The following is a 22906-nucleotide window of genomic DNA, read 5'->3' as shown; positions in this document are numbered from 1 at the left end:
GTTCAGAACAGTGAGGAAACATTGGGCCCTCTGTGAGAGTAAGTTGCCAGGTGTGCTCAACAGGGCACTGATTAAATCCTGTTCAATAAACTGTCATTCAACACTGATAATCTTGCGAGCTACTGACAGAGATTTAATCTCCCATATTTAGGAGTGATCACTGAGAAGATTACAGCAAAGCAACTCTGATAATATCTAGAGGGCTCATATCTCCTTGACTCTGGTTAGCCTAATTTCAGATATGGATATGGAAAACAAACAGATTTAGTAGCACTGTTGATGATCTCTTCCTAAAACTGAATAAACCATGTGGCGCAGGTCATATTAAATCTAGCAGCCACCTTTGATACCATTTAGCCATAAGGTATTGTTGATACAAATTCTACATCAGGCTGGAATGGATGGATTATAGCCCTTGAGTTGCTAATCCTTTACTCCTTTATGAATAAATGATCACAGTGGGTGATGGTGGGTAGTTTTTCTTCTACTCCACATGCCCTTTTATACAGAGTGCTGGAAGGGTCTATCTCATCCCTGCCACTATGTCCTCTTCTAATTATTGATAAATATATTGTATAATTCCAATGGAGTTAATGTAACTCATTGACTTTGTCCAGAATCTCATCAACTTAATCTATCCTTTCTGGTTTCTATCCATTGGGTTTTTGCTGTATTCCATTGATATTTAATCATTTCACAATGCCTCTTTACAAGCCAAGCTACCTTTATTTCTAATAACTGAATCCCCTACAGCCCTCCCTAACTCTCATTGCTATTTACTACAACCCTTCCAGCATCTGGAAGAATTTTCTCGATGCATAAGTAATGGCCATCCTCCTGTGCATCTGCTGGAAGAAAGGGATCCCCTCCAAGACCAGTAACATTTTTTACTAATTCCTAAGGAGAGTTTGCCACAATCCTGACTACTGCACTTGAGAAAGGGAAATGCATCTCTGAATAGACATATCCTATTAAAATAGACTGAAAGTAGTAAATTACATAACTTCCTGTAGGCCACAAGTTATATCTGGATTTATTTATTTTTATTATAATTAGTTTAGAATAATTTCTGTATTTCACTTGCAATGGTCACCAACATAGTGTGGTCCAAAGAGCAGCAACCCCCGATCTCCCAAAAGAAAAATAAAGAATAGATGCATAAATAACCAAGTAATTACATATGGATGATAAAATAGTTTTTATGCAAATGACCATAGAGACTAAAATGTCCCTATTCTTTACCCACTTCTTACGGCATGATTAAATAAATAGTCAAGGAGCCACGAGAGACCATATGCCCTGAGACCCCAAATACTGGAAATGCTGATAGCTTTCTGCATTTAATTATTTATAATTTCAAAAGGTATTTTGAAAAAAATAAACCATAAGAAAAAGAGCATAATGTTATTCTCATACTTAATTTCCAATGAGCACAAATATGCTCTATGTATTCTTGTAATAGTATATTTAAATTTCCAAAACAAACAGAAATAAATGAAAATTAAATTATGTTCTGTACATTTAATTGAGAGACTCATAATGTCAGATTCTATTCAAATTACTACCACACCAGTGCATCTTTTAGCATAAATTATACAGATAAAGTACAAATGACAGCCTGTTTTGTATATTAATATCTGCACTTCTCTCACAGTGCTGGAATTTCAGTATGTAAAAACCAAGTGATAATTCACCATTGCTCATTTTTGTCATACATGCACAATATAACATTTTACAGTGCTTATTAATGCAGTAAAGATCATGCATTCTTTAAACAGTTTAAAAGCTGGCATCTTTGTATTTTTAAATGATTCACCAAAGTAGATTTTTCTATTTTGTCAGTAGATCATACAGGCAAAGATGGGTATTGCTGTGTTGTGTTTATGGTCTTGGGTCCTTAATAAATAAGGTTTACTAGTCAGATCATAAAATGCAGGTCTTCATATATTAGCCGTCCCATTCTTGAGTTTGAGTAAAAATTTAAGGCTTGTCTACATAGAGAAGTAAGATAAGGTGTAAATTTAAAGTGCTATAGCTTTTCCGGAATAACTCCCTATATAGACACTCTTATACTGGAAGAGTCCACACACACAGTTTTTCCACAATAACTATTCCAATCAATTTCCTTGTGTAGACAAGCTCTTAGTCCCTGGTCCAGTGAAACACTTAAACAGTTCCATTAATGACGGTGCCTAAAGTGGGAGTACTCATGTGCCCAAAGTTAAGCATAACCCAAAGTACTTAATTAAATGCTTTGCTGGATGAGGCCCTAAGTAAGATCCTCAGGACTTGGCCCTGGAGATGGGCAGAAAGAAAAAACCTGTATACACACACCTCTGAAATTGGGAGTACTGTATTCAAAAGTCTGCACTTGGATCCAGATTTTGTGAACGGGTCCTATATATCTCATATGCCAAACCAAAAACTTGATCCAAATACCAGGGGAACAGGCTTACCATGTTATTCAGACAAAACTACACAGGATCATTTCAGGGGACAAGACAAGATGTCACATTTATTATAACACATTTGATTTATGACCAATAACTAATATCTAATACCTATGTATACACACACACTCACCCCCCTCACTCCCCAAATGTTCTGCAGCTGCTAGATAGTTACCAGTCCTGAATGTAGCTTGAGTTCGTGGCTTGGGTTTGTAGCTTGTGATGGCTAACTGGCCAGGAAAGCCAGGCACAAGGAAGAGCTGGGTCTCTGCTGGGCATGCACCGATGCCCTTCCATGTTGGCAGCAGAATGTTACCCTCCAAAGTCTTCCATCTCATCCATCCTTTTTGTAGGCTTTAGTTTGAATCCAGAGTCTATTGGACTTGCTGTGTCATGCTGCCTCTGGGTTCAGTGTAATTGATCACCCATCAATTGCAGACATGACTTTCAGCCTGGGACCTAGCTTTGATGTTTCTTCAATTTTACTTTTGTTCTTTACTTTTTAGGGTGGACTCTTCTTGCTTTGTCAGGGCTGTTGTCTGCATCTTCAGAATATCAGAACTTGAGCTTTGCCCTGTGGATCTGAATATTCTTGTAGCTCTATAATAAGACTGATGGATGGATGGATGGATAGATATATAATATATGTCAAATGTCTGAGCTGAATGACCAGAGGGATCAGTTCACTGTAAGTGATATTCCCTCCTATGCAATAGGCATGTGCACTGCTTAAGTGCTAATTAAACCCTGTTTTGAGGCTCCTCTCTACAGGGCTGAATTTCAGTAGTGCATTTCAGTTGTACAGCAAAAACAGGAAATATCAGGTGCGGAAGACTTGTAGGCGAAAAACACTCCAAAAAGTATGATTCTGCTTCTCTCTAACTTTATTACAGAGATGGGTCTTAGTTTTAAAGTTCAGGTCAGTGGCATTTGATTTTGAGATTTAGTTTAGGATGGTTTCTTCTAGATTTCCATTTTGCACTTTGCTTTTATGCTTACTGCTAGATTTTGTTTAACACATTCAAATAATGCAGGAAAATACTGACTGATCTTCTTTTAGCATCTCTGTTTCCCCTTGCTCCTAAGAGTTGTGTGATTCAGTAGTGCTGGTGACGAGTCATGGTGACAATATATTGAGAGCAACTCTCAGACAACTGTGTTCTTGTTATAATTTGAGTAGCAAATAACACATCTGAGGTTTTGCATTTTAATAGTCGGGTCTGTGAATTGTCTGATTAGTCATGAGTATCTCCTTGTTTGTGGGTATTTCAATTTTGGTCCATTTCAAGTAATAATAGATCATAAGAATCACAGTGTGGACAAAATGATTTCTTCTGTTCAGATTGTTGTAATTACCTAATTTAAAAGCTGAACAGAGTTGAATTCTGATCTCCATTAAACTGCCTTTTCAGGGCATTTCACATTTTGTTGTTTAATAAAAAAAATTCTGAAAGGAAAATTATCACCTTCAAAAAAAGTATTTTCTTCTGTGTCACAGCTGAATTGCTGCTGTTTTACATCATACCACAACAGATTCACTTCACAATAGTAGATGTAGATCTCATCCTTGTGAAATATTTCATCTTTTCTGTTTAACAGTAAATGATTCCATGCTAAGTAGTACTTGGTGATTTGTACCCATTACAGGTGGGTGAGCATTGAAATATTAGCCTACCTGGCTGCAAATGTGTACCACTGAAATTCCCTTTGACAGTAGGATAATTATGACTGTGAACTTGTGTTTACACACTGCTTCATCCTGCTGCTTAGCCTCCCTGGCTTATGAAAAAGCAGATATTGAAATGTAAAAGAATTAACAGCGTACTGGATATTTCAGTGCCTGCCTACCTACTCACAAGGATAACCCAAGGCATTAGAATGGAGGGATAGGGTGAATGTGCACATGCAATTTCACAAACCAACACAAAATTAGGAATGATTTTTAAGCACAGAGTGTCCATTAAAATACTGGTGGTGCAGTAACTATGTACACAAAGGGAGTAGCTATTATTCAATATTCAAGAGTTCACACCCAACTGTACATATTACAGAATGGTTTTATTGATGGATGTTGCTGTTTATCATTCTGATGGTATTTGTGACCTGGACACCCCCTGCTGGAAGGCTGGCAGTCCTGCCACACCCTGTCCCCAATAAAGCAATAGAAGAGAAGCTTAGAGCGGCTGCATGGGATGCAGCTAATCAGAAAGAGGCTGCAGGGAAGCAGCCAATCAGGGCCCAGCATGCTCATATAAAAGGAGCTGCAGGAACAGTGTGAATTCAGTCTGCTGGCAGGGATTGAGGGAGCAAGGAAGGTGCTCCTGGCTGGGTGATGGGACTCCAAGAAGATACAGGCCATGGGGAGGTGGTTCCAGGAAACACAGTAAGAGGGACATGGCATGTGGCTGCTACTTAGAAGGTCCCTGGGTTGGGGCCTGGAGTATTGGGTAGGCTTGGGTCCCCCACAACAGCCATTGGGGAAGTGGCTGCACCCTGAGAGAAGGAAGTTTAGACCGGCCTAGGGAAGAGACTGTACGTGGAACTGTTACCCTCCAGAAGGGGCTGAAGTGAGACTGACCCAGCTAGAGAGCTGGGGTCAGAGGACTATAGGACATGCAAAGAGTCTCCAGGGAGGAAGCTCTGTGGCCATAGGCACCAACTGTATGCCTGGGGTGCTCTGGGGCTGGAGCGCTCATGGGAAAAAAAATAGTGGGTGCTTAGCACCCACCAGCAGCCCTGCCAATCAGCTCCTCTCCATCCCCACCCAGCACCTCCCGGTGGCCCACCAATCAGTTCCTCCCCCTTCCTCCCAGTGCCTACCACCCACTACGATCAGCTGTTCAGCGGTGCGCTGGAGAGGAGGAGGTGGAGCGAGGGTGAGGTGCACTCGGGGGAAGGAGCAGAATGGGGGGGAAGGAGCAGAATGGGGTGGGAAGAGGTGGGGCAGAGTGGAGGCAGGAAGAGGCAGGGCGGGGGGGAGTGTTGGGGGAAGTGATGGAGTGGAGGCGGGGCCTGAGGGAAAGCCGCGGTCGAACACCCCCAAGGAAATGAGGAAGCCAGTACCTATGCCTGGCGTGCTGCTCCATCCCAGATCAGGAACCTTCACGTGTAAGCTGGACAACTAGGGCAGTGATTCTCAGCCAGGGGTACATGTACCCAAGGTGGTCTGCAGAGATCTTCCAGGGGGTCCATAAAGTCATTAGATATTTGGCTAGTTTTACAACAAGCTACATAAAAAACACTAGTGCTGTCAATACAAGCTAAAATTTCATACGACTTGTTTATATTGCTCTATATACTATACACTGACATGTAAGTATTATATTTATATTCCAATTGATTTTTTTATAATTATATTGTAAAAATGAGAAAAGAAGCAATTTTTCAGTAACAGCATGCTGTGACACTTTTGTATTTTTATGTCTAATTTTTGTAAGCAAGTGTTTTTTAAGTGAACTGAAACTTGGGGTTGTGCACGACAAATCAGACTCCTGAAAGGGGTACAGCAGTCTTGAAAGGTAGAGAGCCACTGAACTAGGGTACTGAGATTGGTCCTTAATCTCACCAACAGGGCCTGAGTCTGGGGAGGGCTACAGAGACATTGCCAATGGAGGGGTACCATGATGGGTCCTGTTGTACAGTTGAAGGACTGAGCCCAGGGAGGGCTACAGAGAAGGACACACCCAAAGGAGGGGTACCATGATGGGCCCCTTTGGGCTGTTAAAGACTGAGCCGAGGGAGGGCTGCAGGGACATACCAGCTGAGGGTACTGTGATGGGCCCTATTGGACTGTTAAGGACTGAGCATGGAGAGGGCTGCATGACATTACCGAGGGCCCTGAAATAAGCCCGGTTGGATGGTGTACCCCAGAAGGGGTTTGTTTTGCTGTGCACATGGACTGTATGTGACGCGGACAGAAGGCTGGGTCACCGAAGACCCGCCTCAGGAGTTCAGTAGCCGACCAGAGGCACCATGAGCGGAGAAGTTGAGAAAAATTGCAGGCATGCACACGCTCTCCTGGTGTACACTCACGTGAGGTGAGCCCCACCCCATTACAATAATCTATTTTGTAATAATTGCTAGTCAATGGGAGTTGCACTTGTTTCGCCAAAAGGAGTATTTATCCCAGAATCTTTAACATTCCCCTGGAAAGTCACCTGAGATGGGCAGAAGGGGCCTGGGTTTCCTATCTTATCTAAAGGGTGGCACTTCTCTCAATTCAGCAGAGTACTGCACTGAAATACCACCATTGACCACACCAGACTGCGGATCAGAGAGTGGGACTTGATTCCACAATCATTTGTCTGTCTAAGAAGTGATAGTGTTATCAGTTTAGTTATATTATTGTTCTTAGGGTGAACACCTTTTGGCTATCAGCACTCAATATCACTGTCCTAACAAGGAGAAAACACCTACGCTCACAGATCTAGACCAACAAGCACATAGCTAAGAAGATGTAGAAACATGAGATCAGGGAGAAGAAAAATGTTTAACTGTGCCATGGACTTTCTCTTTCCATTGCACAGTAGCTCCAAGAAATTAGAACTTGCTGCTTCAGCTGACATTTCAGCAAGTTGTTTTCTTCCTGGAGCGCTCTTTTCTGGCCTTCATGGAATGTGCAACATGTCCACAGCTCTTACGTGCCACCCCCAACATATTTACAATAACTCAGCTAAGTCATTCATTCATGACTAAGTTAAAGTAACATTCAAACCTTCAAAGCATGCTATGTCTATAAACCCCATAAATTATGCTGGCTCTGTTATCTGATATAATGAATCAAATTCTTGGGTGAGTCACAATCTGAAATGGTGGTGGGTCTCATTCATCACAGCAGCCATTTAAAAAAAGTCTTTAATTTACAGCACTATGTGTTTCCCAGTGGAGCAGCTAGGCAGTAGCCATACTTGACTGATCCACTATTAGATTTCCTGCCTATCTCTGCAGCGAGGTATGAAAGTTTCTTTTGGCTGGAATTAGATGGGCTATGTCCTGTAAGGTAACACTTGGAGGTTTTGTATATTTTAATTCAGTTGGTTGTTTCTCCCTGCTTGTCTGCTGGGAGAGAAGTGGAGGAAGATAGAAACTTTGGGGGCAGGCAGTAGTGTGACTACTAGTTTTCTCACATTGGCAATCAGTACTCATTCATCACTGGTGGGGAAGTTAGAGGATTTTTTTTTCTTAGACTACTCTCTGGTGCAATTGGAAAAGGATCAGGGATAGTTGATTAACCAGAAAAGCCTCCAGAGATTTACTATGGGAGTATCAAAGAATGATGGATGGGTAAGTCGAGAAAAGACCCTTCAGCTTGAACACCTGTACTTTTGAAACTGCTTCCTTCACTTTCTCCCACGGAGTAGGGCCCTATAACTTATAAGTTGGAGTTGTGACCCACTTTTTCTTGTAATTTTTTCCTTTCTGTTTTCTCTGACAGCAAGACTAGGCTTTGATCCAGACTGAAAGCTAATTGCTCTCAATAGAGTAAACATCTTTGATATACAAAAAGAAGCTGGATGGAAAGTTAAAAAGGTGTGCTTTTGTTAGATTTTGGCCGAGGCATTGAGATCGATTAGGAACGAAGTGAAATGAAGGGTTTTGTTTGTCCCCAAAGACCTTTCAGACAATACCAACACAAGGAAGCTTTTATTTAAGATACTCTTCCCCAGAACTGGTTTCAACATTTGTTCAGACTCCAAGACCTGTGGTTTACTTAATATTCTGCAGGGAACGTATGCAGCCTACGCAAAAAATAAGCAAATCTGAACAGGTTTTGCTCAGAACTGAATTTGGTATTGTTAAGGTCCTGAATAAGTGGCATTGCATTATCTGTTTGCCATGCAGCACTAATTGTAAGTAATGAAAATCCATTCAAGTAAGACATTTAGTCCCAATGGACGTTTAAAGTACACTGCTGGTCACTGTTCAAAGAATGACACAGCTAGTATTATAATTGATGGAGTCTGCCTGTGCATATGCTGTCTGCTACTGTATATAGCTGAACAATTTTTCTCAGATAATATTCTGTTGGTTCACACTGATATATTTTTTTTTAAAGAGACATTTAATAAAATCAATCTCTCATCCTGAAGCAGTATTGTGGTAAGGGTGACAGCTGCCAGGTATTCTGCTGAAGCAGCTATGTTGCATAAACAGACATTCTTTGACTAAAGTTTAAACTATTTAAAAATAACCTCTTGCGTTCCCTTTGTTTTCACTACCTGAATATGGTTACTGTCAGAAGTATAGGACGTGACAGCTGAGGCACCAATCAGAGCCGACAGATTATGGGATGGATGTGTGACCAATTAACGTTTTTAAACATGACCATTTTTGTCACCACTGGGTGCTAGTGGTGTTTAAAAATGTTGTTAAAACTAGTTAATTAACACACCACTCATTTTCCCAGTCTAGGCAAGCCCTTAGAGGATGTGTGTATTGTTACTGCTCATTTTCCTGAGTTCCACTTTTCCCCCAAACATACATCCATGCAATCCCTCCCCCCACCAAAAGAAGCCAGCAGAAGACACCTGCAGTCAGTGGGGTTGCTCAAGTGTAGCTGAGAGCAGAAAGTGGCACACTGACTTAAGAAATAAACATCTTTCTAAGATCAGATTTAGAACTTTTGGCCCAAATTTTTCTCAGCTGCGTCAGTGTAAATCCAGAGTAACCTCCATTGAGTCAATGAAACTGAGAGGAATTTGGCCCAGGATCACCTTAAGAGCGATAGGCTGTATCCACGCTGCAAAGAAAACCGACAGCACTGAGTCTCAGAACCCGCACTGAGCTCAGGCTGCAAGGCTAAAAATAGCAGTGTAGACATTCCCGCGTGGGCTGGAGCAGATGCTCCGAGACTCTCCATCCTTGCCAGATTTCAGAACCCGGGCCCCTGCCTTAGCGGGAATGTCTACACTTCTCCTTTTAGCCCTGACCCCGAACCCTGTGAGCCTGAGTCAATGGATCCGGGCTCCCAGATTCAGCACCACAGGGTTTTCTTTGTAGTCTAGACATACCGTTCAGTTAATGGAGTAACTATGGGAAATGAGCTATTTTGGAGATTTTGTAATAATAGCAGCAGCAATAACAACAAAAAAGGACAAATACTGAGATTTTTTACTTGATCCTTACTCAAGCAAACTCCCTCTGATTGTCTGAGTAAGGGCTAATGTGATTAAAAACTGAAAAAACATGTCATGATCTTAGTAATATTCTAAAATGTCAGTGAACTGTATTTCCTACATTGCCCCAGCCACAATGGATGAAAGGTCTTATGCAGAGGTCTAGCTCAAGGCCAATACACTGCTTAAATCCCTCAAAACAGGGCATAGCTGGGACTATTTTGCGGTCTTAAATGAATGTAAGAGGCACAGAGACCTTGAGCTGCCTCCTGCACAGGAAGAGTTTCACTCAGTGTAAAGAAAACTTACTGATTTCTGCTTTCTTCATGAATAGGCCATTTTTTTGGGGCTTGGGCCATGCATATAGTCTTTGGAGGGACATGAAATTGTCGAGTAGCAGCCTGTGTAGAGCAGCAGGGAGACGGCAGATTACTAAACTGGCTGTCACACAGAAGCCCTGATGTCATAGGTAGCATTCTAAGGAAAGCTTTTTACTGAGTGTCAGATACTATATAAAAGAGCAGAGATGTATAGGTAGGAAATTAGGGTGACCAGATGTCCCGATTTTATAGGGACAGTCCTGATATTTGGGGCTTTGTCTTATATAGGCACCTATTACCCCCGACCACATCCCGATTTTTCACACTTATTATCTAGTCACCCTATAGGAAATGCACAATAACAAATTCTACTCTGTATCCGATGTGTTTCTAGGGCCTTAGGGAGATCAAGCTATTTCACCCCTCACTTTTCATTATGTTACATCATTCTGCAAATAGCCTAATGTAATTTTACACAATCCAGTACCCATGTAACAGTACAGCAAAGATCTATAGAAGCAAATAGGATTTTCCACAATTAGACAACATCAGAAATACACACAGCTACCAAAAAAGATAGTTATTTACTGACTTTGTAAAAATGGTAAGACAAAGTTCTTAATTCCAGTAAAGCTTGTTTATGATATACTGAAGTTTTTGTGCGTGGACGATATGGAGACTCGTGGTGGTTGTAAGCAGAAAGCAGTTCGTAAAACTTTGAAATATTCCAGGTAGCTAATATGCACTAGCGGTCTATCCACTTTCCACTCCGCTCCCCCCAATAAAAATCAAACAACAGCAGGACAAAGACAGGACTAGCAAAGTCAGTTTTCCTGTATTAATGTGAACCTTGTAAAGATGTAACTGGTGCTTGTGTCTAGTGCTTAATGAACCAAGTCCCGAGAGGTGCTGAGTACCTGCAACTCATCAGATTAAATAAACCCTGAGGTCCTTAATTTTACTCAATCCTTACTCAGGCAAACTCTGTGCACCAGAGCTGGAGTGGTGCTGAGCAGCTGTTGAATTCAGCAGGAGTTGCAGATGGTCAACACTTCTCAGGATATGGCCTGTTGACTTCTGCTATAATTTTGCTTGAATAAAACCTGAATAAAGACCAGGCGCTCAGCTCTGATCATGACTTGTCCCAATGGGAATTCCTGGTGTTTACTGAAGGCATGATCCAGTGCTTCCTGAAGTCAGTGAGAAAAGTCTGAATCATACCCCTAGGTGTTCAGCACTTCTCCAGAATTGCCTTAATGCGATTGATATGATCTGAAGTGAATATTTTAGTTATTCATTATTGTTTTTAGTAGAAGCCCCAATCAAGGCATGGGACCCCATTATGCTTTGTACTGTATAAATACACAATCCCTGCCCCCAGAAAGAGCCCTAGTCTAGGAGATAAATTTCAGATAAAAGTTCATTACTTAATCGCAACAGGAAGACATTATGAAGTGTTGAATCGACTTTAGACACCATTTGAAAGGCATATGGTATAGACCGCTACAACTTGGAGAAAGCTGCCCTTTTTCCGGAGTAGCAATACACGCCGTTATGGAGGAGTGTTTCAAAGGCACAAGGGAAAGTTAGTTCCATTGACTTTCAATTGTGTGCCAGACTCCCCTTTCTGCCTGTGAAAGTTTCTCCCTACTCTTCTATTTTTAAAAGCTCTTTTTCAATGAGCACTGGAGCTGAAAAGTTTGTCTTAATGATACAGTATAGTTTTGCAGTGCACAGTCAGGCTGCTATTACAAAGGGAAGTGAGTTGAGTTATACAAGCAACAACTTTCTCTGTGAGTTGAAGTAGAATTTGAGAATTTCCCTTTTTACCAATCTGATAATAGGTCTACATGATTGTATGACTCAGTGAGAGTCAGATCTTAAAACGTTGCAGGTACGAAAACGCAAGTTTACAAGTCCGTGCAGAGCTGCATTCTCAGTATTGCCTCCACTCCACCCTCAGCTAAGTGTGGTGTCGATTAATGACTCTTGAAAAGACCCAGGGCTGGCTCAGCTCAGCTGACTCGGGCTGCGGGGCTGCAGTGCAGATGTTCGCGAAGGGGGAGGGTGCTAGAGCCAGGGCTCCAGCCCAAGCCCAAATGTTTACACTGCACTTGTAAACCCCACAGCCTGAGCCCCACAAGTCCGAGTCAGCTGACCCAGGGCAGCTGCAGCCATGCTGTGGGTCTTTTATCACAGTGTAGATGTTTTCACCAAGCAGCGGGATAGTAGACTGGAGTTCTGTTGAACATGGTGAAATGCATGGAGTAAACACTTAATACATCCAAAACCAAAGGGGGTTGTAGGAGTCTTGAAGTTTGTGCCTAAACTGGGAAATACCATCACGTTATAACACGTATTAGCCTGCCCAAGGTTAGATCTGAGTTAGCACTTGGCGTGGTGTCATAGCGCTGCCCCCTGCCTGGAGTGCCCTCTTGTGGCAGGCTGCAGCATAACAGGCACACCTGCCTCAATGCCCTTCCTTCAGAGTCCCCAAAGTGTTCCAAAGTATAACTATAGCCCTTGAGGGGCTCATTTATTACAGAACCCCATGCACATAAATCATAGCAAAAGTCCCACAAGAATAGTCCAGACTTCCCGCAGCATAATTCAAACACTATAGGTAACATCCAGCCCCGGCATCCCTCTCCAGGTCCTGGCTCCAGTAGTGTGATGGAGGTAAAACGCACTGGACCAGCGTTCCAGCTCGACTACCCCACTCTGCCTCACCCCCTGCAGCCTGGGGACAGGGAGATGCTTCAGTTTAGGACTATACCACTGCCTGGCACTCCATCACAGCTCTGGTGTCCCTCCCATGGCCCTGCTCTTCAGCGCAGCCCTGGAGTCTCTCACCATGCCCTAGCTATCCGGCACAGCCCAGTCCTGTCCTTGTACCAGGACAGCCCTTCCAAATGGAGTGCAACCGTGCTTTTCCAAGTGGGAACCCCCCACAGCCTCTCTGCTGGGAACATCCTTGCCAGTGCATCTTCCTTCATTCTCCCTGGACCTTTCACTCTGGGTGAAGCTCTCTGGCCCTGAGATGTCAATTGGTAAGTTCCTCTGCTGCTCCCTTGCCTTCAACTGTCTCCATTCCTGGTTCTCTGGCTGGGGAACAGCAGCCAGCAAATCACTCTCACTGCTCTTCTGCCTTCAGCCTTTTCCCTGTTCCCAGACATACAGTCTCCTAGTTCATTCCTCCCTCTTCCCAGGAAGGGCCTGCAGAGATCTTTCTGCAACTTTCCGCAGAGACTTCTTCAGTCTCCTGACCAACTCTTACTGGGACTCTCCCTTGGTAGGTCTCTCCCTGACCTTTTATAGCCCCCAGGTGCTGCCTCAGTCTTATAATTGGCTAAATGGGAGAACCAGCTCTGGCACAGAGGAGCTGGACCTACTTCGTTTACTGGGGCCAGCCACCCTGTGACATATAGACAAAAGACTATTGGGTTTAAACTTGTCTCAGCAGACAAGGTCTACCATGTGTTAATGTATATCTCCTAATGCAGAGAAGACCAAGTAATTATTCTTTTATTCTTCCCAATTCTTTTTGGTCCCAGTCCACCAAAGCGCTTACACATGTGCTTAAATTTAAGTTTGTGAGGTGTCCCATTGATTTAAAGTTAAGTATGTGCTTAAGGCCCTGATCCACAAAGTTATTTAGGATCCTAACCTTCATTGTGTCAGTGAAAGATAGGAGCCTATATACCTTTGTAGATTTGGTCCTAAGTGCTTTGCTGGATCAAGCCCATAGTCTGAAAACAAAATGAAATCGTTGTTGGAACATCAAGTGGAAGTGATCCATCTGGCTGATTCTATTATGATAGAATAATAAGGCAGTTTTAGAGAAGAAATCAGAGGTGAGGTGGGTGTTTTTATTAATCATTTAGGACTATGTGCACTAAGGCTGTATGTTAAGTGCCCTACTGGGGACTTGGGTCCACAAAAACGTGTGTGCATAATGATGATTATTTTTAGCTGTTCTAGGCATTTCAGTTGCACATTTGAAAGTAAAAGGCAGACTTTTCAAACATGGATTCCCTAAACTTAGACCTCTCAATCTACATAAACCCAAACAAATGGCTTTATTTTCAGAAGTGCTAAGCACTTACACACCGATTGAAGTCAAGCCAAGGGGAGTGCTGGGTGCTCAACACTTATAAAAAATCAGGCCACTTATTTACTGTTGGCATGTAACTTTAGGAACCCACACTAGAAGTTTTGGCCAAAAGATTTTACACACATTCTGAGGGCCAGAACTTCAGCTGAGGATCTGACTGATGTGTGTGTAATTCCTTAAAATGTGCAAAACTAAGACTAGGTAGGTGAGATAATATATTTTATTGGACCAACTTCTGTTGGTAGAAGGTACAATCTTTCAAGCTTCACAGAGCTCTTCAAGTCTGGGGAAATAACCAGAGTGTCTGAGCTTAAATACAAGTTGGGTTCTTGAATTTGCTCAGGAAGTAATATTTAGTCTGGCTTCCTTCTCCTTCATATTGTGAAGTTTCCAGAAGTTGATCCAATAAAAGATATTACCTCACCTATGTTGTCTGTCTCATATCCTAGGATCAACACAGCTACAACAACATGGCAGACAAACCTGTTTACTAAGTTTTGGAGACAAATTTTCACTCCAACCTTGCTGAAAAGGAACACTGGTGTTTAAATAGGTAATTATTCCTCCAGGTCTTCCAAGTTCCACTAATTTTTGCACTCTCATTCAAGTGCACAATAGATTTACTCACTGGAAAGTGTTATCCATTGAAAATTTAAATGTACATAAAATGACCAAATTTTCACACCACATTTTGAACCTGCAACAAAAAAGCATCATTTTAAAAATCTTGTCCAAATTAAGAGGCTAGATTAATCCGTCTTTCAAGACTTAGGGCCAGATTCTTAGCTGGTGTAAATTGAATTACCTCTATTGAAACCACTGTGGCTATCCAATTTATACTAATTAAGGCTCTGGCCCTTAAAAATAAACTGAAAAATTCAATTAGATTTAGGGAAAAAAACGGGAAACTACTTGTTTTCATGTCCAGAAGACTTTAGGACTTGTCCTATAGTGGTATGACATTGTCCAACTAGACAGTAACTGGAATGAAGCCCATTAGCCAACTTACACATAACAGATCTCATTTCTCACTAATTCCAGTATGGATTTTAACATTACATACTTACAAAAATTGCTTGGAAAATGCCAAATAATCATCCATCCTATGCTGTAGTTCATCATAAGTATCTGTGATATGTTGTCAGTATCTGTACATATGTTTGCACCGTGATTTTGATAACTTTACATTATGCAACTGTTATAAATGGTTGAGACATATTTAGTGTTAAAGGACACAATTCTACCATCCTTATTCATTTTAAATAATACCTTACTTGCAAATAGTCCCATTGAAATCAAGTATATTTCCCACAGTAGGATACAACACAATGTGAGTAAGGGTAACAGAATTGGACCCAAAGCTCTGACAACTAATTTGTTTTTAAGCATCCTAAAAGAGTTAGTATATATTGCCCCCATATGTTGCAAATTTTTAGTCCTGTTTTTTGAAGACGTTAAGTTTTATAGGCATTTGAGAACACATCAAACAAATTATTTATTTTATGGGTTTTTAAACTTGATTACTGATAACATTATCAGTTGTTTACTGATCAGTTGTTTACTGTCTACAGAGTTCAGAGTAGCAGCCGTGTTAGTCTGTATTCGCAAAAAGAAAAGGAGTACTTGTGGCACCTTAGAGACTAACAAATTTATTTGAGCATAAGCTTTCGTGTAGCTCATGAAAGCTTATGCTCAAATAAATTTGTTAGTTTCTAAGGTGCCACAAGTACTCCTTTTTTGTCTACAGAGTGAATGCCAGCATTGTGCAGCTAGTAAAAATTATTCTTGTGTATTCCAGTTACATGTTAAATATGTGGCTAATATAGCAAGTTTTCATTTCTCTTCTTGATTAGAAGTTACAGCACCTACTTCCATCGTGGAGTTAAATCCTGATCACCTTAGTTATGCAAGCTGTCCTATTGAAATCCACTCTTGTAAGAATTGGAGGCCTTTTGAGCTATGCAAACACATGGGGTGAAATCCTGGCCTTATTGAAGTCCATAGCAAAACTCCCTTTGGCTTCAGTAGGCTCCTGCCCCCGAAGACTTTTCATGTTCATGATCTTTCCTCCTTTCTACTTCCCGTCAAACTTTATTGATAGAAAGAAGCCAGTATTATAGAACCATATTGCAAACATAATCCCAGCTTTAAAAGATGAGCTTTCCTTCTTCCCCTTATAAACATTTCCTTCTCCTACAGACTGGATCTGAACCATCCCCTCAAGGACAAGTGGAAGATGTTCCAGTGAGCAGTGAAAGAGCTGATGAGCCAGCTCGTCATGTCTTCTCTTTCTCCTGGTTAAACTCATTGAATGAATGATAACTATCATTCCGGCTGGCTTTGGATGTACTTACCTGAGAGGAGCTATGAGGCAGCAAGTAACCTGGCTGGAACCAACAAGAAATAATCCATATAAGGGACATCTTGATTAGGTTTAATTCCAAGGGCCTTATTTGAATTCCATTATACTGTATCTGATACTTTTAGATTAGAATGATATTTGGAAATAGCTGAATAAAAGGAGTGGGAAAACTGGACTAATAGATGTCTTGATGAAATACTGTACTAAGAGTGACTGTGTGTTCAAGTAAAACCTGTTTCAGAAAGGAGAATGTTGAACAGAAGCTTCATGCTATAATTACAGTTGCAAAATTAGTGAGCATTATGATTGTTTGTAGCCAGCCTGGGTGTCCTGCTATATTTTTGTAAGTGCTTATCCAAAACTGTTAGTTGAAATATGACCCCCTCACTGCTCTTAATTACTCCAGTTGGAGTAACTCCACTTTTCAACTTATTGCTAACTCTTGTGGCAAATCCTTGACAAAATCCATAAAACTCAAAGGTAAGTCTAAAACTCTACTCACCACAACCACTGTGCTGAATTATTCCAGCACAAGTGGTGCTACTTCATGCTTGATGTGCAATAACTGAGCATAAATGAGGATTGCAAGAGGAGCTTTTCACCCTTAGATTTGTATTTTCCAGCTGTGGTTGATAGGTCACAATTAATAACACTTGAACCATTCAGAAATTTTATATTTTATATAGCTGTAGACAATAAAGATATAGCTATAGGAAGCACTGGATTGGAACCCTTCCTGAATTATGTGGGTTACAGATCTGTATGTGTATCTTCATTATCTGTATTTCCCCAAAAGGCATAGAGAGGGTTCTGAATAAGTGTTTCAGCTTGTGCCTCTCTATATCCATATCTGTTATACCTATAGCTTCTCAACTTCCTTTGACACATGAAATCAACACTCACTTTTATCATATTGAGCAATTTGACAGTAAAAGGGCAAGACCTTTGAAACCACAAAAGACCATTCTGAGCTGAACTGTGATGAGTTTATTGCAAGTATCTGTTAAAGAATGTATTTAAAAGATTATAAACCCATGAAAAAGGCTACCACAGTGCAGAGAGAAGTGTATAATGTATACTACAGATATTTAACTAGTGAAATTGATTACATAAACTGACATGCCTTTTATAATGGTGAACAGATTGACATTGCACTTGATTCTGAAGGTGAAATCCTGGGAGTTTTCCCACTGACTTCTGTGGGCATCAGGATTTCACCCTAACACTCTAAGGACAGTTAAAAAATGATTACAGAATTGAATACTGTATGAGTATTTCCTAATGGGTCTTGACTGTCATAATCTCTGAAAGAGTTCAATAGTCTTTGAGAGTGATAAATACTTTACAGGGTCAGGGGTCTAAGAGCCAGATCCAAAGCCCATTGAAATCAAGGGGAATCTTTCCATTGACTTCTGTGGGCTTTGGAGCAGGCCCTGAATACATAGCTCTTCTTATATCACCATGACTGACTGTGAAGACATGCATGTTTTTCATGGTACCATAATCAATAGCATGAAATGGTTGATTAATAAATACCAGAAGGCAGTATAGTCTAATGTGGGAGCCAAGTAATTCTTAAATACAAAGCCCAGTTCTGACAACAGTTTGCAATGTAGCCTTTGGAAAGCCACCTACCATCTATGTTGTTTCTGTTTTTCCTCCTGTAAAATGGGACTATGAAGGATGGGTTTGAGGATCAATTAGTTAATGTTTGTACAGAGCTTTGAAAGAACAAAGTATATATTAAGAGTTAACAGATATCTTCACTGAACAGCAGTAAAATTCATCACCACATCCAGTTGTTTTTTCCACAAGATTTTGTTCTTAATGAATATTTGCAACCAGGACTCAGACTTGTCTTCATTGGTTTCACAAAATCCTTCTTTGAACTCTTTTTTCCTGATGATTCATAAGACAATAGGAGAAAGCTGATTTCATAAATATGACAGATGTATGAATCCAGTAAGGAACTGTCCATTTCACGTACTCAGGCGAATCTGAGAATTTAAATTGTGTTTAACAAAATCAATAGCACTTGAGTGATTTCCTTAAACCAAACATTTTAAAAATCAGTTGCATGGCACCATAAAGTGCACTTATCTGCTAGAAGGCACCTCTGCACACAGATGCATCCCCCCAACTCAACGCTCACTCGTGTTAATTACAGGTCCACCAGATCCTGCCGTCTCTCCAGTCACGAAACTCCAGCTGTATTCAATGGGAAGTTCTTACGCACAAGGATGGCAGTGTAGAGTCCAAGGAGGAGAATTTTCTCCAGAGACTGAGACTTTCTCCAGAGACTTTTAGAGCAATTTAATTCTTTGGGGTTAAATTCACATTCGGCCAGTCACACGCTAGACCCTTCGGGGCATGTTACAGAGTATGAGGTGTAATCCCTAATTAGAGACTTTCATAAAAGTGCGTGCTTCACCCAAGAGATTGGAACATCTGCTTTGAAGTTAACACGATTTAACCCAGTTCTCCGTTCCCCATGCCCCCAAACTCCCACTGGTGTGAGTGAGTTAGCGTGTTAGTGCAGGGTGGGGCGTTGTGTGTGTTTAGACCGTCCAAAAAGGCTTTCAGTCTTCCCTAATGACTCTTTCGGAGCTGTTGTGGCATTATTCCCTGCGCCAGAAGCGTTTAATCATGCACGGGATGGTTGAGTTGCTGGACAACAGCAGCTCGCTCAAATCTGTCATCTCGATAGATTATACAGCGAGTTAGTGTGAAGTTCGCCAACACATTTATGTCTGTTTGAAGGGGTTTGTAGGAATGTTTCTTCTCGTGGACAGAAATAGTTTTTTCAACTTTAATCATTCCACTTTACAAAATAATCACCAATGGCATTGCCAAGCGTGTGGCTTAATCCCCGCACCACTTCGTGTCAGATAGTTCTCAGGTGCAAAAATCTTCCAGCTCCGGTTTTTTGAACAGCATTCCTGTAAACCCAGAACAACCGCACTAGTTTTGTTTAAAGTGGAGACAAGAAAAGCGGGGAGGGGGCTAGACTGGCTTTTTGAAGGCCAGGTTTTAGCTTGGAGTCATTTTATTTTAACAGAGTTGAGTTAAACAATTGAATTTGGGAGCGGATAGTGAAAAGGCGGCTATGTACCATGATGGATGCATTTTCTGTACAGGGAGTCCATGCGGTGTTAAAGAATATAATCGGGAGAAAGCATACATTTCCCAGAACCCCTCGAACTGCAATAAAGTCCTTGTATAGACCCATACCCTTAGCTGTAGCCTCATAATATGCCCGTTGCTGGGTCCTATAATTTACGTACACTCCTTTTACACCTATCACTGCTTGAGCTATCAGCGTGCAGTTGTTGGCCAAGCCTCCCTTTCATTTCAGCGCTGTTATGGGTGGGTGGGTGGGTGTAAAAAAACCCAAAACAAATAGCTCAGGAAAAGCTTTATATATATAGAAAGGAAAGGAAACCCCTGCTGAATCTAGAAGACCCCAAGGCAAGAAAAGTCTATACAACCACAGTTACTTTGCAGCTTTTATTAAAAATATAAATATTAAACATTCTCTTACACACCAAAATTGACCGAGCGCTGAAAAGATGTTTTATTACGGAAAAGGTACAGGAAAAAGTTAGTCGCAGTAGCTTACAGAGATCTCTTCCCCCGCCCCCCCAACACACACCTTTCCCCAAAAGAAAAGTATCTCTCTTGTCCAAAGGCTGCTTTGAACCCTTTCTTCCGCTGTCCCCATCCTAAGTAGCGATGTCACTAGAATAACTTCGAAATGGAAAAATAAAGGGGGGTAAGTCACGAATGACACGTGTCTCGTCACTGCACGGGAATACACTGCTGGGCATGCTAACCAAGGGACGTGGGCTCTGGTCAGCGTACACCCTCTATGTTTAAAGCGATATAAAAATAAAGAGATGACACCAGAGCAGCACTATGGTATATAATACTGTATAACGTTGTGCTAACTGCGGACTCTCTTTGGCAAGGCGCGGCCGCTTCATTTCCCGATGATCTCCATCAGTTTCCTGTTGCTGTGAGCCTGCTGCGCTAACTGTTCGGCTCTGGCCATTTCCAAGACTTCTCGGAGGAGGTGGAAAGTCAGATCCAGGGAGATCGGGGGCTCCTCGGATCGCTTCCCCCTCTCCATCGCCTCCCGGGGCAGGCCCTCGGCTTCCCCCTCCCCGGGGCCCGCCGCAGGCTCGGGCGAGCGCCCGGGGAGCTGCGGCGGCGGTTGCCCGGCGGCTCGGACAAAGCTGGTGGCCGGGGCGCCGGGCGGGAGGCGGCCGGTGCCGCTGGGGGCGAAGAAGGAGGCGGCGGGGCTCCTGTGGAGGTTGCCCAGCCGCAGGAAATACTCTGCTCCCACGCGGAGCAGCACGGGCAGGCTCGGCGGCGGCGGCGGGAGGAAATCCGCGCTGGCGGCGGCGGGGGGGCTCTTGCTGAGGGCTCTGCATTCATGGCAGGGCAGGAGAGCAACCAGCAGGATCCCTGTGGAGACCAACAGCTGGAGCTTCATGATCAACGCCCAGATCTGCAACGGGGACAGAAGCGGGGGGGGGAGGCGCGGGGCGGGGAGAGAAGAGCTGCCGCGTTGGAGTTAGACTGGCCGGACAGGGGAGCGCACAGCCCCGCCGGCCGCCCCCCGGGAGGGAGCCGCTCGGGCCGCTCTCCCTGGTGCTGAAAGGCTCGGCCCCGCCCTGCGCCCCCCTCCCGGGTCTCTGGCCCTGCCCCAGGCGCAGGGGGGAGGTTGCAGCGCGGGCTGAGGCGCGGAAGGGAGGGACGGAGCCCGGACGGGGAGCAGCTCCGGCCGCAAGGGGAAAGCCCCAGCGCTGTACGGGCCACGGCCAGCCACGGCCGGGGCTGGGCGGGGAGCAAGTGTCCCATTTAAAAACGACCAGCGGCTTGGCTGCTGGCGCCGGGGTCGTGGCTCCCTCCCGCAGGCTCCCCAGACGGGCGAGTTTGCCAGGGCTCATTTGAAGGGTCTGAAGCCGGTCGCCCACACTCGCCAGCCACGCGTTTGCCAGAGCCCCGCAGCCGCCCCCGGGGCAGGCAGAAGTTTGCCCCTGTTGCGGCTCACTCCGGCGATCGCTGCCTACCTGGGAGATGCCGCGGCCGGTTCCCAGGGCAGGTGGAGGCGGTCCGGGCTGGGGGCTCGCCGAGGTCCCGCTGTCACTCTGCCCGTGTCGTCTCTTCCCCAACTTGTGATCAGACTTTCTCCTAATCAGAGCCTGGGTGCGTGATTTTTATAGCGTAGACCCTCTTCTGGAATCACGCAGCTCTTGCCTAATAAGCTGACGCTTTCTTGACAGCTCGATTGCGTGCCCCGATCCACTGCTGAATAAATCATGGGGGCCCTTTCGGAGCAGCAATGGGCAGAGTTTTGCTCTCCCAGTCTCACATCCAATGATATCAGCCGGTATTTATCGCCCCGTTGGTGACGTCAGCCGGAGCTGGGTCGGGGGAGCGGAGCAGGGCGCTCTCCCATTGACAAAAATCCTTGAATGAGATTTCCCAACGGGAGCTGAAAGCAACAGCGACCGACTTTTTACTATGAAAGGCCAAGCGGGTAGAAAACTTTCCACTCTAGTCCCGCCTGAGAAGCACCTGCCGTCAGCCCGGATCCAGAGCCGGGCGAGGCTGCTCCTCGGATTCAGAGCTTGCCCCCTGGCCCGGTCAGCCTCCCGGTCCCTTCCCGAGCGAAGTTACAGTCCGAGTGTACTAGAGAGAGAGTTTGTTCTGCTGCCAGCACAACTCATCCCCAGCACCACTTTAGATGCAAGAACACACAAGAACAAAAAGTAAAACACCCCCATAGAAAAGTCCCGATAACGGACCCTGAAGTGATATTTTACCAAGAAGTTTTCCCATCACTGTCTGAAGATGAGAGGTCCGAGATACAAATTTCCAGTTGAATATCTTAACACACTTAGCTCTTCTGAAAATTTAACAATCGGTAACATACACTCCGGTTAAATTTCCAGTAAAGCGGGAGGTAAAATCCAGCCAATGAGACTCACGCACTAAGGAAGGGATGTGTTTTTATGGGAAACCTACTGTCTGAAAACACACAAGCGACATCAAACTGAGAAACACAAGATCTGTTGTTGGGGCGTCAGGTTGGCTGGTGTCTATGTTTGCAAATCGTAGGGCTAACGTTACCTCTTCAGGATGCTTACTGTAAGAGAAATCAACGCCTGCATTTGAAATTAACCTGAGACGATCAGATCGCTGCCAGGTAGGAAGTGCTATAACTAAGTATTTTGAAAGGTTTCAGAGTAGCAGCCGTGTTAGTCTGTATTCGCAAAAAGAAAAGGAGGACTTGTGGCACCTTAGAGACTAACAAATTTATTAGAGCATAAGCTTTCGTGAGCTACAGCTCACTTCACCGGATGCATTTGGTGGAAAAAACAGAGGGGAGTCTATTCAAGCGTCTTATTCAAAAAATCCCTGCAAACGCGACAGTTGCCATTAGGTTATACAGTAACCCCGTGCTCCGAATTTCTGCATTAACAGTGAGTCAATCAACCTACATAGAGCGATGGGCATTTATTGGAAACTTCCACTTT

General features: G+C 43.3%; 2 protein-coding genes across 4 annotated transcripts in view; one reads left to right on the top strand and one right to left on the bottom strand.

The window, feature by feature from the left end:
* TRIM55 (tripartite motif containing 55) overlaps window positions 1-18077 on the top strand; it is a 62172-nt gene extending 44095 nt beyond the window's left edge. For 2 of the 3 annotated variants that reach the window (XM_043507786.1, XM_043507785.1), the window contains one exon: window positions 16199-18077. In XM_043507786.1, the coding sequence (XP_043363721.1) occupies window positions 16199-16318 (120 nt within the window). In that variant the 3' untranslated portion in view covers window positions 16319-18077. The remainder of the gene's footprint in view (window positions 1-16198) is intronic. The other variant, XM_038390516.2, reaches the window with a different exon arrangement.
* Window positions 18078-19864: 1787 nt separating this feature from the next.
* Window positions 19865-22033, bottom strand: CRH (corticotropin releasing hormone). The gene is made up of 2 exons (XM_038392215.2): window positions 21437-22033; window positions 19865-20871 (listed from the first exon to the last, which is right to left on the bottom strand). Exon 2 carries the CDS (start codon window positions 20854-20856, stop codon window positions 20341-20343), a length of 516 nt encoding a protein of 171 aa, XP_038248143.1. The 5' UTR covers window positions 20857-20871; window positions 21437-22033; the 3' UTR covers window positions 19865-20340.
* Between the last annotated feature and the right edge of the window lie 873 nt (window positions 22034-22906).

The sequence above is a fragment of the Dermochelys coriacea genome, chromosome 2 (assembly GCF_009764565.3).
Source record: "Dermochelys coriacea isolate rDerCor1 chromosome 2, rDerCor1.pri.v4, whole genome shotgun sequence".
Lineage (NCBI taxonomy): Eukaryota > Metazoa > Chordata > Testudines > Dermochelyidae > Dermochelys > Dermochelys coriacea.
The sequence above is the reverse complement of the archived record's forward strand: the minus strand, read 5'-3'. Positions and strand labels throughout refer to the sequence as shown.